At 33.0% G+C, this 17,205-nt stretch overlaps 1 protein-coding gene across 4 annotated transcripts in view; it reads left to right on the forward strand.

The window, feature by feature from the left end:
* The first annotated feature begins 2,482 nt into the window (after positions 1 to 2,482).
* The window catches only part of LOC136347141 (homeobox protein unc-42), a 59,520-nt gene continuing 44,797 nt past the window's right edge, over positions 2,483 to 17,205 (forward strand). For all 4 annotated transcript variants that reach the window (XR_010733448.1, XR_010733449.1, XR_010733450.1 and 1 more), the window contains exons 1-2: positions 2,483 to 2,741; positions 13,006 to 13,386. Coding sequence is in view for 1 of the 4 variants with exons in the window: in XM_066296866.1 (XP_066152963.1) it covers positions 13,338 to 13,386 (49 nt within the window). In the remaining 3 variants the exon portion in view is untranslated. The remainder of the gene's footprint in view (positions 2,742 to 13,005; positions 13,387 to 17,205) is intronic.

The following is a 17,205-nucleotide window of genomic DNA, read 5'->3' on the forward strand; positions in this document are numbered from 1 at the left end:
TAAGAAAAATCGAACGAACCAGACCCGGAGGCCAGTGTATTCTGTCGCCCTGCCATTTTAGCATCGCTAAGGTCTCATTGGAGTTACCCAGGAAACGCACCACGAAAACGACCAATGGCAAATGCCACTTGTACACGCGTATCATCCCATTGGCCGAACCGCTAGGGGCGAGATAACCTTGTACGTTTGCGAAAGGACTGAGGGAGATGGAAGATAACCAAGGGTGGATACGAGCAAATACTGCCTTGATATGTGTGAGGGTTGCGAGCAGGGCCGTATTCTAAAATTTTAGCTTAACTCAATACTTCTTGTGTAACACTGATTAAAAAATCTCAAAGCAATTAAGATGTCTATGGGAAACTTAATTCGAATGAAACTCGTGATAATCATTCAAGTGCCATCATAAAACTCTTAAGCCCAATTGTTCGATCACGGTTCAAAAGTTGGTTTAGCCGAATGCGCACTAATATTTGAATTAAGAAAGCATTGCTGTCACCAACTGTCAGAAATTAAGTTAATTTTACATCCATTTTATTGTCACGTGGTTCAGCTAACAGTCTTGTAGTGCGAATAAATCGATTTTTTATTCAGTCATGATAATATACCTCTAATAACTTCTTCAGACTGTAAGTACGATATATGCAGTTCAAATTTATTTTTACACACTGTGAACACGTTTACAACTTACATGTATAATTTTTACGCATGCTCGATCAGAGTTTTGAAGTCGGATTCATTAGGAGTTTTGTTTGTGTTTACGTGGCATGCAGCTGTGCAATAGCTTCAAATTAAAAAACAAATAAATAGTTAGGATATAACACCGAATGACGTGTAACAACTTTAGGTTTTGTTGAAGAGAAAAAACCAGTTTGGGACGAAATATTTGTTTACACCTTGCTAGAGATACGTTAGGCTTCAACGGTTGCAACGTTTTTGAGAAAAAAACTTCTTTCCGGAACTTTAGAAAATCAGAATATTTTTAAGGGAACTAGGATTTTGAAGAGATGTTTGACAATTCGGTCAATGCTGCATATATAGCAACATGGACGTTACGAAAATCAACCAACCAAAGCAACATCATCAGATGAAAAAATGATTATTTTTATCGGAAAAGTACACATGTGATGATAAATTCGGGAAAACCCTAACCCAGGAGGTACCAAGAGCTTGAAGGCTACGAACTCAGGAGGTATTCCGATGGATTATTGTCGCGATGAAGCAAATGGAACATTTCTGGAATAAGTTGTTACTCCAAGACCTGAAAAACAGTATTCCAAAGAATTTAGTTTTATTCAATGATAATGATTTGAAAAAATTAGAGCGAAGCTTATCTCACAAATTAGTATACTAAGATGGAGGAATTGTTTTGACCAAATTGATTGCTTTTTTGGTTTGTTTTCAATTTTATGTTGTGTTTATACTCCAATTAATAAAATATAATACATTTCGCTAAAAAAAAGTCTTTATTTCAGTTGGGGTCCGAAGTGGATAAAATCAAATATAAATTATACAATTTGATATTTTGGAAGTATTATTTCACAGCGATTTTTTCTATTAAATGTTGGATTGAAAAATACAAGAATTTTATATTTACATAAAGCAAGAAATAACATAATTAGACAATATACACGTAACGGCCAATATATAAATGTCTTGGCACCCTTGCCGAGAGAATAATTTCTGTAGAAATGGAGACATTCGACGATATTCTAATATCATCGTTTCTCATAGGAATTGTCTGATCTGCACAGTTACCAGAAGTTCGGTACATTGGTAGTAAACATGCTAATGCTTTGATGAATGAGCACATTTGCTTATACTGTTTTGATTTTCATAATCTACGAAGAGAAACAAAGCAATGAAATGGATCACCATAAAGATCTCATAGCAATAAATTCTACTGAGCAACTATTATTATAATATTTGTGAACCATTCATAATGCTACATAAGTAGCCCCCTGTCATTCGAAATTAGAGGGTAGAATACGTGATTATCATCCTTATCGAATTAACTGAAATGCGTTAAGATTAATTATTAAGATGCTTGGTTACCGTTCATTATCAAATCACCACACAATTTCAATTCCTGATTCGTTCTTGACGGATTTAAATCGATCTCCTACGCTTATCTCTAACAAAACGCCTTTTAAATGTAAAATTGGCCTAATTTACCACCAGGATAATATTAAATCATCACCAAATTAAACGAATTACAGTAAATTGCATAAATCCCAATAACCACTCGATTCCGCCCCTGGATGGGGGTGTTCCACAAGCGGGATACGAGTGGGAACCGAGCTGAAGGAGGAATGAAGAGAGAAGCGCGGATTACACGCGTTGAAGTGGGATAGAATGAGGGACTGGCTCAAAGGGCCGGAAAGAGCGAGATAGAATGCCAAAATACGGGGTTTTAGTGATAACAGAGGAACGATATCACATTTTAATGTCGTTAAAGTCACTTCTCAGTGGGCTTAGACGTAAGCCAGTCATATTTAGATTCGGTTTAACGTCGTAGTCCTGGGCCTAATTAAGTTTGTCACAGATATTAACAATATCAAGCGGCTTGATTGTTTGGATTTTGGACGCTCTGTGGAAAACGGACGGAAGTTTTTTGCGGCCGGAAGTTTTTTAAAGTATTTCCCAATCGGAAAACGCATAATTTTCAGACTTTTAACGGCTGTGCTGTGATGTGTGGGTTAGACCCTTAACGAGCTATTGTGAATTCAGTTATTCAGTTCTAAGTAAGTTACTTTTTTCTTCCCCTTGTTGAAATGGGTTAATTAATTTCGAAAATTACCACCAATGTGTAGGGGCCAATTCTCAGTTTACAATTCGCCAAAGAACCATTTGGCGTTGCGGCACCTGAAGTTCTTTAGGAATTCGAAGCTTAATCTTGAACTTTTATTCAATTGAAGTAAGAAACCTTGTAATACTTCGAACCATTTACAATGTGTTGCATGATCAATTACCTAGCAAGTCGGAATGTACACATTTTATAACAGCGTAAGAAACATATTATCATATCTACCAATATTAAACATATCGGGTTTATATCCCGAACCATGTCTGTGAATTTTTTCGACTTTTATATTACCTATACAATATTACAACGTTTTTGAATGGTATGGAATACAGTTTTCTCTTTTTTTTAAGCTTCCTAGCGTGGGCTTAATGAGAATACTAAAAGAAACGTATATCCACGTTGGGTTACCTAGAGGTAAACGAATCTTTGCACATCCTAAAACGTCTTTATCAGTCTAGCTAATTTTTATTCAGAAAATGAAATATTACTATATAAACAAAGGAACAAGTAATACACAACAAAAGAAAAAAATAATTTTATAATAAGAATTTATGGATGTGTAAAAGATCGTGTGCGTTCAATACCATTTCTGTTTGTACTGATCTTCCAGGCGGTTCCTTTTTGCCTCTTTGATTTTTGATAATCATCTCGCTCCTTCAAATAATATATTTCAAGCTTCAGGTTAAAAGGCCCTTAAGTAAATTAGTAGTACCTATCTGGAACTTTGCATCCCACGCTTTATATTTATCAATAAGACAAGAATTGGGTTGATGCGTGAATGATCAGTTTTCCAAGCCGAGCGATTAATTAAAAAATGAGCGAATTGACATATTCGAAAACCATTTTCCAATCATGGTATCACTCACCCTAATGCATCTCTGATCATTACATATCAACTCTCATTCTATACTTTTTCCATTTTTATATACTGCGATTTAATACGATTTTACACGGACTACATCAGCAGACATCCGTGAACACAGCAACCGAGATAATAAAAAAAATCCTGATCCTAGATGAAGTAAAAGATCAAAATAAGCATTACATTTTGGCGATAACTTTTTGATCTTAATAAACTGATAGATACTTCTGCAATATTCTTCAGGCATCCATTTGTTAGACCCCCATATCGAACTGCTTTCGCACTTGTGTTTCTAACATATTATTGAGTCTTATCGTGGTCGCCATTCTACCAATATCTTTGTTTACTATTACTTTCTCCATCTGAGCTTAAATCGTTTATTCGTTCTTTATGGTTAATGTTAGAATTGATAAAACCAAAACGCACAGTGGAATTCAAAGGAGACAAAAATTTGGAAATGACTTGGTTGTCATAGAATTATTATTAAATGAATTACAAAAAATAGAAGGTAAACAATCAGGTGAAGTTCAATTTAAGTATATGAGGTAGTCTCTACTTAGTTGTCCAAATTTCATCTACGTACTCCCAACCAAACGTATATGGAATCACTCAGTATTTTAGAGAAACGTGCTTTTTCCGATTTGTGTTTGTGTTCAAATGAAAAAACATTGTTTTTATTGATAAACAAACTTTGGTTCAATAACATATTAATACTAGTACATTGGTGGTATTGTTTTTATTAATTTAAAAGTTACATCTCAAATTTTCTCATATTTGTGGTTTTTTTAAACTGCTTTAATATGCCTTTTGTGGGATCATCAAATATACAGAGAGGAGAAATAATTGCGTTAGTGAAGCAGGGTATGTCCCAAAGAACTGTTGCCTGTGTAGTCAGTGCTTCGCAAGGGATAGTTTCAAAAATCTATTCAAAGTACTTAGAATTGACTGCAAAACAGGCCACCAAGACGTCGCCAAAATCTTACTACAGATCAACAAAATGCATTTTTAGCTCAAATAGCTAGAAAGAATCCAATGGTAACAAATCCAGAGCTTCAAAAGCAACTTCTACAAGTGACAAGGATTCGCGTATCCGTAGAAACAATTAGAAAACGACTTCGAGCTAGAGAATTATTTAGTCGAAGGCCACTAAAGGTCCCTGAATTGACGAGACAACATAAACGTGATAGATTAAATTGGTGCTTGCAGCACCAAAACTGGACGATGGACGAATAGTAAAATGTCCTATTTGTGGACAAAACTTAGATTAATCTTATATCTGGTGATCGGCCATTAGTTGTTTAAAGAGGCTGTGAAAGGCACGCCGGAACGCAAGCTGTCCAATCTGTCCCGCAATATAAAGGGGGAACAGTAATATTTTGGGCCGGCATAATGAAAGGAGGAAAAACTCTTTTAATTTTAGTTTGACTCACCTTCACTGGACAAAGGTATGTACATTTGGTGCTCTGATCAATAATAAAAACTTGGAGAGGTGCTATTGGAAAGGATTTTTTATTTATGTACGACAATGCCCCACTGCGTACAAGTAGAGCCGCGAAAAATACCTTGGAAACGGAGGATATCAGAGTTCTAACATGGCCTGCTTATTCTCCAGACCTGAATCCCGTAGAACATTTATGGAACATAATTAAAAGGAAGGGTAGGGCTCGTCGACATAATCGGGGCATACAGAACAACTGAGACGAGCAGTTCTGAAAGAATAAAGATATCTGCCTCAAGAAGAAACTGACAACGTTATAGGAAACATGTCCCGTCGCATCCCTTCGTGTATTAAAGCTGGGGGTGGAATTACAGATTACTAGAATATAGAAGAAGTATACAGTTTTACTTTTAATTTGAATTTTCATAAATCTTACTTTTGTAAAATGAAAGCCTTTAGTTAATTTTTATTGTTATAAATTTTTTTTCTTTAAATTCTTGTAATATATATATATTTTTAAACAAATCTTAATTTCCAACAACTAATTTCACCAAAAGTAACTTCTTTGCTAAATACTGGGTGATTCCATTTAAGTTTGGTTGTGTTTATTTTTCTTTCAAAAGTATTACGGTTTGGTTAATTTTATCTTTAAAAAAAATTGACATTTCTCCTCGCGACTAATTCCCATGAGCATGATTAGATAATTCTATAAATTCATACACTGATATCTAAATTTTTCACATCAATAATAGACGAGTTATGCAAAAAATAAGAAAATCTAGTATCATTTCATTTCTTTATATTATCACTTCTATCCAAGAAGTTGTACCTATATCATAGGCAAATAATTTAATAACATCTCTGAAGGCTGCTCGAGCTTCAAGTACGCATTCAAGGGAAAAATACATCATTAAGTGGAAAAATAGGTGAACTTGTAGCATCTAACAAGCTGTATAATAAATATTTATATAACCAGTTAGAAAATGCATCGCGATAACATTATCTAATGCGTTTCATATAGAATTTTTGTAATTTTACTGCATGAAGGGCGACTTAGAAGACTTGCGAAATGGAATCCGTTTAGTCACCGATTTGAATTACGAAAAAACGCACTTTATTTGCCAAAATTATAAAATGGATGAAACAAGTAATGAACGCTTTAAGAATAATTCGGAGAACATAAAAAAACTCAATCAGAGAAATCATCAGACGGAACAAAACGAATAATATATTTTCGTATCCAATGATAGTAGAAGGATTATTGGAGCTCAATGGAATAGATGTTTGTTCAAGGATCTATAAGAACATAGTAATTTTACATTTCTTTGTAAACAGATGATAAGCCCTATTAATACCTATAGTGTTTCAAATGCCATCGAGCGTGATAGAATCAATATTTTATCACGCTCCATTAGTAATAAACACAAAATAAAGGCCGCCAGAGAATTGAGCAGACGTTAAATATCAATTTTAAGTTTCGAAGTGCCGACAAGATAACGTGGTACCAATGTTATAAATTATTTAGTAATTCAAGGCATAATAAAACTTTAATTATAAAAGAATTTCTGTTCGTTTCTTACGGGTAATCGTCGGACGATGCGAATCTTACAAGAAGAAATATGTGTGTTGTTGTATACCTAAATGGTCTAACATACTTATGAATGGGTGAAATATATTGGAAACTTGTGGGAAAAATCCATCTTTCTTCTAACATTTCTACCAGAAACAGCAAGATTGCCGAAAATGTCTTGAACGTAAAAAAGCGAAGTAATAAAATGTTGTAGGTGGGGAAATTGGAAAGTGGATGGTTTGTAGCACGAGTCATGTGAATTATACAGTAATTAACTTTTATTATTATTTTTTCAAGTCATCTATAGTCAATATTGTCTAACAGGTTATTGTACATAAAAGCGATTCAGATCGTAGTTTTCGCCCGATGATGTCTATCAGATTGTCACGTGAACATTTGTTTGAACGATAAATAACTATGATGAAATTAATCAATTGAGTCGAAATTCATGTTTGTGACGTCACCATGATATCTTATGATGCATCTTTGCTCCGTTGATTTTTAATACATTCCGGTAAGAAAATAGGATCAATTATGATGCGTTGCACCTTTCTTGCCACATTCTCGAAAGACCTAAAAGGACTCGATGTGGCTATGTATATTTTTTAAAATTTTGTCCGAACCTCATTTTTCTTTAGTAAATAAGTTAGTAATTCGTAGCAATTTAATTGGAATAATTTGAAATCATTTAATCGATGAAGAAATTGAATCGAATTTACCTCGATTACGTAAAATATCCTATTTACGATTTATAAATGCAAAAATTCCAGGGTGACTGAACAAAATGTCACTGGGTGTTTTTGTATTAAAAAAATATATCCTGTTTTTTTGCAAATTTATCGACTTTCTATTTTCTCCTAATTTTGCGATACTACGTTGTATGCTCTAATTTTCTAGCAAATTAAGACTAATTTTACAACTTTTATATTACACCAAAAGCAATATCGATATAATAAAACCCTTGTACACAACGTCCACAAGAAATGGAGATGTTGAATTATCTTTCCTAATTCAGTACGCAGGGATAAAAAGTATTTGAAATCACTCACTTCGGAGGTATTATCAGATGTGGTACTTTTGAGATATAGAGGAAAAGATTTTATTATCAAATGCAACTTTTTTATATAATATGTTATTATTATTATATTTTCGTACAGTATTATTTGCTACGTACTGATTAAAAAATGGTAGAACTAAACAAGAAAATGTGTTATTTAATGAAAAGCAAAGTCTAGATGACAAAATGGCTATTTATGCAGGAAATGTATAATTTCAAATTAGAAGTGAGACTATGACTGTAGGGAAGTAACGTAACGCAATATGACACAAAAAGCACATTGTCGACTGAATTGCAGCAAAGTTGCAGAATTTAGGGTTTCTCGCATGTCTTGTTTCAAAATTTGAAAAATTCCTACGATTTTTATAGGTATTAGAGAAAAATAAAATTTGGAAAAAAGTTTTAATTTTTAATTCAGCTCATTTTGTGAAGCAATTCAACGTGATTAATACTTCATTTTTTCATTTTTCGTTTTCTACAACGTAGCAATGTTTTACTATTGAAATTTTTTAAGCATTCCGAATTCAACGTTTATATTTTCAGAAATAATCATCAATTATGTTTTTTTTCTTATGGGCGCCATCTTGGATGTTCACATTTTAGGATTCGGCATATTCTCTGAGTACGACAATATATAACATATTAAGGATTAGTCTTGCAGTTTTGTGCACATATAGAAGAAATCGTTATGAAAATAAAATCGCAGCTCACATAGTTAAAAAAAATTTTAAATAAATAAAAATCGATGAAAGAACAAATAAAAATAGCCTAAGACTATTTCTATACACAAAATCGAAAACAAATAAATGTCCTATCAATAAACGAGTTTTGTTATTGTTTATGTTCTATTTAACTGGGATTGTATTGCATTTTTACGAAATTTATAGTTGTTTTTCCTAAAAACTAATCAATAGATTTGGAATTACATTACACTATTGAATATTGTTGAGAAAGACCTTTAACTTCAGGTATCACATGACCTCTCATGGCATTTAAATTTTTTGAGAGAATTACTGTGCTGTGTCGAAGGGTTAAGTTTGGGGATTGACTTTTATATAAAAACTCGTCTCCCTTAAAAGCTGTTTTGACATATTTTGGGAATGTTCCGAAAAGTCCTTATTTTTCATGATTAAGGGAGGTTAAGTTTTCGTCGAATAACCCTGTATATTTTGTTCAAGTAGCATTACGTATTACTTGTCGAAATGGCAAAAAGATGCATTAAGCCTCTCATTTTACACAATTGATCATTTTTAAACAAATCCTAATCAATTATTTCCAATTCAAGCATTTACATTGCAAATTGAATCGATATACAGGATGTTTCGTAGAGCTATAAAAAATTTTCAATGGGCAATCGACGGGGCTCTTTTTAACCTCTACAGCCATATTTATCCTCATACGAAGTCTCTTAGGTGTTAAAATATGAGCCAAGAAGGGAGAGCAGTAAAGTATAATTCAAAGTATAATTAAGCAATGGTAGTATTGTTTAAGTTAGAACTAGCGCTACAAGTTTTAAAGTGGTTAATACTTACTTAACGTTGTTAATATGCATATTAAAAATATTTTAAGAAATATCTCCGAGAGCAAAAAGTATTTAATGCTAAAAATGAACTTAATTGCATCGATTAAATTATTTCATATACAAATCTAAGACGGCCAAAATTTCGAAAACCATGAAACTTTGTATAAGGAAAAATGTAGTTTTACAGATTCAATATAACCCTATATATCTCCTATTCAAAACCTTCTTTTGCTGTAGCAAAGACCCTGTATATAAACTGATACTCTTAAAGTATGCACGAATGGCGTTTGGGTGATAGTTGTTTTTGGATGACGTCCCCAGTTATTTTCTGAACATATGGGAGCTGTACAGCACAGATTGAAAACCGATATTAATCCCTTGTATTTAAAAGTAACTATTTTCGGACTCATGGTTATGGGGAATATTTTTCGTACTTTTAGATGTAGAGTTTGCCCTACAATTCATTAAGAAATATTTTGCAACACCTATCATAAATACATATTCTTAAAAATTATATTGAAATCATCGCAATTTGGCAGTAACATAATAATAAACGTAAAATATCTTAGTTTTCACTTAATATCAATCTATTATCAGAAATAATTTAAATTTAAATAAATTAAAGTAGTAAAGAATATATAAAGGCAAAGATAATACAGTTTTAAAATGAGGCTATGATATTATTGTTGGAAATTTTCTAGTTCTATAAATAATTATATTAAAACATCAAATGTACATTATTGATAATTTTACAAGATTATTTTACTCTTTTTATTTTGAAATCAGTTATGTTCAGTGTACATATAAATTTTAAATTTAATGTGTCACGTATCATTAATCTGACTAAACTTTAGATTTGCTCTTATTCATGATTAGGACAGTTTCAAGAAAAAACCCTTTAATTTTACATCGACCCTAAATTACGCATATGCAACATTTCAACTCAGTTTTAGTATTTTTAAGCTAAAATGAAATTTTGACAAATAAAAGACATGTCACAATAGAATGAAAATTCATGAATAGGTACCTGCAACGCGTTGGAAGAGCAGTGTATTCCGACGAACGAAACGTTAATTCTCCACACCCATGACAAATACGTTTTTAAGAGTGTTAGAAAATGTTCTTGTTATGTAATAAAATGTTTTTAAACATAACCTACTCGTTCCATTCCAGAAAAAGACTCATATATCTACAGTGTGTTACATTTAACCAGGAATATTGAAATATCTCGAATGCTAAATATCCTGTAAAGAAATGTTGAGTATCAAGGCTTAATCGCTCTAATGGAGAAATATACTGGTGCTAAAATGGATTCCCCATCATCAATCGTGTGAAAAATTCGAATAATACATTTAAACCTAAGAAAAATTCATCCGAAACATTTTTTTCGATTCAATCAAGAAAACAGTATAAATCAGTAATAAACGTACTTGTGGCTTTTAATCGCCTACGTGAGCGCAAGAGAAATATCGGGATTATCAAGAATTTATCATATGAGTTGATGGAGAATGCTGAGGATGCACAAATTTCATCCTTATCATATCTCTTAACACCAAAAACTCCAGGAATAAAATTTTGATAATCGTTTAGACTTTTGTGAGTGCTCAACTGGACACTTAAAACGAAATCTGAATTTTTTCCTTTTTGTATTATTCTTTGACTAGTGATAGTTTTCAAATCATGGTACAGTTAATAGGTATAACACGTTTTACTGGAGTGTTCAAAAATCCACATTGGCTTCGACGTGTTGGACACCACCCTTGGACTGGCGTGGAATCATTAGCAGCAAACTTATCCGCCCCCACCTAATTGATGCTAACTTGAATGGTGACATGGGCTGGAATATTTTGAAAAATGAACTGCCCATATTACTTAAGGACTTAAACTTAAGTCAAAACATCTGGTTTCAATGTAACAGTTGTCCAGCTTACTATTCTGATGTGGCCCGGGAAGTTCTTAACCGTAATTTTAACGGTTGATGAATCGGTAGATCTGGACCAGCGAATTGGTCTGATACATCTCCAGAATCCTTGCGTTGCTGGATTTCCTTACGTGGAGATATCTCAAAGATCAGGTTTATAATGAAATACTAACGAAATTTTAGCTAGTTACTTTAAATAAAAGCTATACAAAGCTTTACGTTTTCGTTAATTTTAAAACAGATATCATCCAACCTTTCAGTGAATCATAAGCGAAAGAAAAATTGAATTTCGCTGATCACAATGTTTTTAGCATGAATTAAAAAAAATGTTTCGAACAAGTTTTTCTTATTTTTAGTCGTGTTATCCTAATCCCTAAAAACATGTCGACTGCCATTTGACATAAGAGTTCATCCCCATTCTGCCTACACGGGGGTGGAAGGGAATCAATTTTAGTACCAATACATTTTCCCCTCAGAGTGATTAAAGCTCGACACTAAAAATTTCTTTATGAGATGCCTAGTATTTGAGATATTTCGACAGACCAGGTTAAATATTCCACCCTGTATACTATATTAAAAAATAACAATATATTTTGTTAAAAAAAAAATCAATTTTACCCTTTAAAAACGTGATAAGTTAACTATATCAACATTGTTGAAAACGAGTTTTTAACTCCATCCCAAAAATACGAAAAAAGGGATGATTTCAAAAAGCGAATTTACGAAGTTATCATACATAACTTGAAAAAAAACTGGCGATAAGTTTTTTTGGAACGTGATTCCATTTTGCTCAAAAATTGACTCGACGAGGTTTCGTTTTATGATTTAAAAAATTTTTCTCTGTTGGCATAAAAGTTCGCAATAATTAACATAAAGGATTCGGAATCTGTAACACTCTGCCATGTGTTGAGCTTAACCAAATTCAGTAATACATTGCGAGTGTCCTCGGAATTGAAAAACTTTTTATTCAATGCATCACACGACTTAACGGACGATCATAAAAAATACCTCACAGTGGGAGGTAAGTGAATCATATCTCTTGATCACATCTTCTTCATCATCTGTCTGGAGGTGAATGAAATCTACCAGCTGTCAACAATACCTAATAAACGAATTCCTCCCGAACACGTCTTTAGTATGTCAAAGCCTACTACCATTTATTTCACCTTTTAAAAACATTGATCATGACGTATCAATTTTGATAGGTGTCAGCAGAAATAAATGTCAATGTCATTAAAATTTATTTAAGTCTTTCCAAACTATTTCTGTTAGCTCTTATTTTGTTTTTTGAACATTGATTTATTTCGAAACATTCAAACTAGGCAGGTCATCAGGTTCGTCAATCAATACTCACCAGCAAGATATCAAAGATCGAACGTTTATAAGGGTCGTTTGTTAAAAAGGTTTCGAAACCGTTAACTCACCCTGTCTGCCGATTGACAAAATGGCGACCAACGAAGGCGAGAATTTAAACTTATTACATGGAGAAGCTATGAAGCGCAAATGTGTAAGGAAAAATACTTGCATGTTGTCCTGATAGTAATACTCTATGTGTTTCACGACATGTTGTCAAATGTCATTTCTGACTACTACGCTTTCTTTCTGTGTATTATTCTATACTAGACACAATATAATTATGGAAAATCAACTTGATCGGCACCAGTTGGCTGAAAAATTATGTATTTCACTAAAAAAAAAATTAAATTGCCCGCTTTAGCTTTTTGTTTCTTAACATCTTACAATTAGTCTTTGATATGGTTGAAATAAGAAATAGAACTCACGCATCGTAATAGAAGAATTGCCGCTTTACAATTTTCATATTTTGATTTCAGATCTGCTGCAGGTGCTGGATATAACCACATTCAGAGAACTTCAGCAATTGCGATTTTATACCCCATCAAATCGAGTAATATGCTAAGAACAGGCTAATAGCAGCTCGATAAGGCCGTGACATCCACTAATGCATCTTGCTATTTCGTGTCCAGTCTAGCAAGGCCTCAAGTTGGATTTTAAGGGGGTCTCCTCCTGTTTGGGGGCATTGGGCTCCTCGCCTGCCCCTACAGTATCCACCACCGGGGACGATTTGAGCCATCAGCAGTTCAACATTTTTCCAGCCATCTTTTCCAGGCAGCTCAACTTCAACGCTTGCCCTCAGGGGAAGTCTATGATGGAGGATCTGAGACCGAATTTGGTGGGCGTCGGAAATTTACTAGGTACCTTTAAAATCTTATGTATGTACATTCAAGCTCACATCTTTATTGAATGGCCAATTTGCATAAAAATCTTCTTTTGCTTTTTATGAAGCTTCTTATACAATATGTCCTTATTAAAATGGTTGTCACTCAGCGCTTACGTTGGGGAAAAATCGATATACAGGGTATCCCACATAAGAATGAATAGTTTGAAGTGTGTGTCCAGAGTATGAGATGAGACATTTTGAGAAAACGTTTTTTTCCTTGATTTATTTGTAAAAATATTTCAAAATGATTGACTCTCTATTGTTATCAGTTTTTGCCTTAAAGACCCAAAGTTTTGTATTCTTTCTGTTAAGTTGGTCAATTTCTGAGTTCATGATATATGATGTTATTGCCGTGTTTTATAAGTGCCTCCTTAAGATTTCACTATTAAACATTACGATTTGCACCTTGGTCGATGAGTGCTCGTTCGTCGTCGTTGGTTGATAAGTATTGGTTTTGATTTCCGCTTCAACAGAAAGGTCAAAGTTACTATACCGGCTGATACAGGAATTTTTAGCTATGCACCTCCTTCAGCATAAAAATAGTTAAAATTCTTTGAAATTTTAGGAGTGAAAATAATGACTTGGTACCTACAAATTGTATATAACCAACAAATAGAAACGTATTGGCTTTGCGAATGTAACAGCGAGCCTGGCCTGTCAACTGAGCCTATGCTTCAAGTCTGGCAACAGGATATTATCACTATACAGGGTGTTTCTGCACGACTCTACAACGCTTGACCAAAAATTCCTTACCCAAAAGTTAAGCAAATTTACTTCTATCCAATGTTGCTTCAGATTGCCGGCAGAGGACGCTAACTTCTCAAATCAATGTCATTCTTTCGAAACAATTGCTAAGCGCTATTATCGATTGTCACTAATTTTTGAACTCAGAGTTACTATGCATAAATTGGTACGTTTATGACGCAAGCGAGATCTGTTTTTTAATGCATCGAAATATTAAAAATAGCGCGTGATTCATAAAATAAAAAGTTCTATTTTAGTTGCCCCCTTCATGAATGAAACTTTTTTTCTCTGCCATTAGCTGATTTTACTTTGAAACTGTTTTATCTCTTCTAAAAGAGATCACCAACTTAGTTCAATTCTCATAACAAATTCTTATAGTAAATGTTCAAAGTGTCGACCGGTTTCCTGAATACATAAACAAATTCCTTTGCCCTTTTTTGCGCCGGCCTTTTTTACATTGTTTTCACAACAATGATGTTTTGCAAGGTATAGTAAATACTCTTTTTGCAGAGAAACTGTATGTCTGACGGAAATTTTACAAAAGACAAAAAAGATTTAAAATAAAGTCAGCTAGTGGCAGAGAGAAAAATAAAGGCATTTGTACAGGCTGTAACAAAAATATGAACTTTTATTCAAGAACGACGCGCCATTTTAAATATTTCCACGTGTTAAGAAAAATTCCGGTTGACATCCAAACATACCGATTTATGTAATAACTCTTAGTTCCGAAGTTAGTGCAAATCGATAAAGGCGTTAAGCAATTATTTAACGGCAAAACAAAGCAACATTGGATGTAGGTAATTTTCCCTAAAACACCTTATTTTTGGTTAAGGAATTTTTGGTGAAAAGTTGTACAGTCATTTCCGGGACACCCTGAATTTTGGCGGTCATTAAATCACCTTGACGTAATTCGCTATGTCACCTGGTAAAGCACGTTTTATAATATTAATACCATAAAGGCGTGAGCGACCAGATAAACCTGACCAATCCATTTCAAAAGAACCAAAAAAACACGTCAAACAATCTACAACACATATTATCCCTATGAGTTACATATAACATCCAAAACCTCACCATTTGAAAAGTTAGAACAGGCCTCGCAATATCCTCCCGAAGGTTCCTCAGGGCTCTTTTCTTCACAAAAACTACCAAAACATTCACATATTATTTTGTACTTAAGCTTGGACAATTCGGACACTTCGAATATGTGCAATCATCAGAGCTGGAAAAACAAATGTCCAAAAATTACTCACAATTCGTGGAATTTGAATTATTGATTTAGTAATTGAAATTAAACTTTAAGGAATTATTATATTAATATTGCAATTGAGATACAACTGTTTTTTACATCAGAACATTGACGTGCATCAAAACTCCACCGATTTCCTTTTTGCAGGGTGTTTGGAAAAGTTGGCACAAAGCTCAAGGAGGTGAAAGTAGAGCCAAAAGTAATAAAAAAAAATTCTTATAAACATTGGTCCGACGGAGCACCGTTACTGAGATATGGCCCTTCGAAGGTCTTCAGCATTTGGATATTTTCGAAATTAAATTTCTTTCTGATCGAGATAATGGAATTAAAATTGTAGGTAATAATCACAACATAAGGGTCTTCAGCTATCACAAGTTGCATTAAAATCGATTATAAATAAGGGTAGTTTTCTAACTACCCTTAACAGAAATTTTTAGAATAATTTTTATTGATTTGAATCATCAAGAAAACAATATTATTTTTTAATTAATTCGGCCTTTTTTTTAAGGAAAAAAGTCTGCTTTTTTTAGAATTCGGTGTAGTTTAGTCGGAAACAATTAATTTTTAAATAACATAAGACTCAGAAGAGTTATATTTTCTTAACATTTTCATATTGTCACTTACATTTTTTGTATACATTTTATGATTCAAAATTATAACTTAAAAATTAATATGTATATATACATATATATATTTTTTATATTTATTATTATTTTTTTTTGCTCTTTTGTTTTCTTACTTTAATTCACAACTTTGAGGGTACGGCCATAAGTCTCTTTCAATGTGCAGTCTATTTTCATTACAGAAAGTGACAATTACTATAATGAAACTGTTACCATGAAAGATGTCTACTATGTGAAAATGTTAAACGATGTTCCTTTTCCGAGCCATACATTATTTTTTAAATAATTATTTGTCACTAAACGGCATCGAATTAAATAAAAAAAAGTAGAGAAATTTTTTCTTCAAAAAAATCTAAGTTTTTACAAAATAATAGTATTTGCTTGATAATTCAAATGTATAAAACTATTCGAGTAATTTCTGGTAAAGGTAGTTACACAACAATCCTTATTTAAAATTGATTTTGATGAAAATTATGAAAGTGAAAAACCCTTATTGTATGATTATTGTCTACAATTTTATTCCATTATCTTAATAAAAAAATATCCAAATGATAGAAGCCCTTTGGAGGGTCACAGCCCAATAACGGTGCTCCGTCGGATTAAAACTTGCAGGACCTTTTTTTTATTATTTTGGGCTCTACTTTCACCTTCTTAAGTTTTGTACCTACTTTTGCAAACACCCTATAATGTAACCCATTTATGCATTGCCATTCCACCATACATATGTGCATACTTTTTGATGTCTCTTGACTGCAGTTCCTTTGCTGCATCTCCTGCATTGAGTCTGCATGACTCTATCGCCATTATCTTATCTAATAAATTACTCTACAAAACACGTAGAGGTGACACATAAAACAGTACAAAGAAAAGAGCATTTATTTTTGTTAATTTTTAATTTTATTAGCCATTTTCAGTAATTTTTATACAATCTGGACGCCATACTGTCAGCATTAGTATGATACTATGAATTTTATTTGGTTGATGATAATGACTGTTCAACGTCACCTTGAACTTATATTTGCACGACGTTCTTTAATTCCTGAATCCAAGAACCAGATTTCTAATTTTCTAGTTTCACAGATTTTTAAATTTGACATGGTATATTTTCTCATTTTGAGCAGCCGTTTGGTTCAGGTTCCATTGTGAAACTGATTTGGTATTATGCGTTATTAGGGGT

This window comes from Euwallacea fornicatus, chromosome 26 (genome assembly GCF_040115645.1).
Source record: "Euwallacea fornicatus isolate EFF26 chromosome 26, ASM4011564v1, whole genome shotgun sequence".
NCBI lineage: Eukaryota > Metazoa > Arthropoda > Insecta > Coleoptera > Curculionidae > Euwallacea > Euwallacea fornicatus.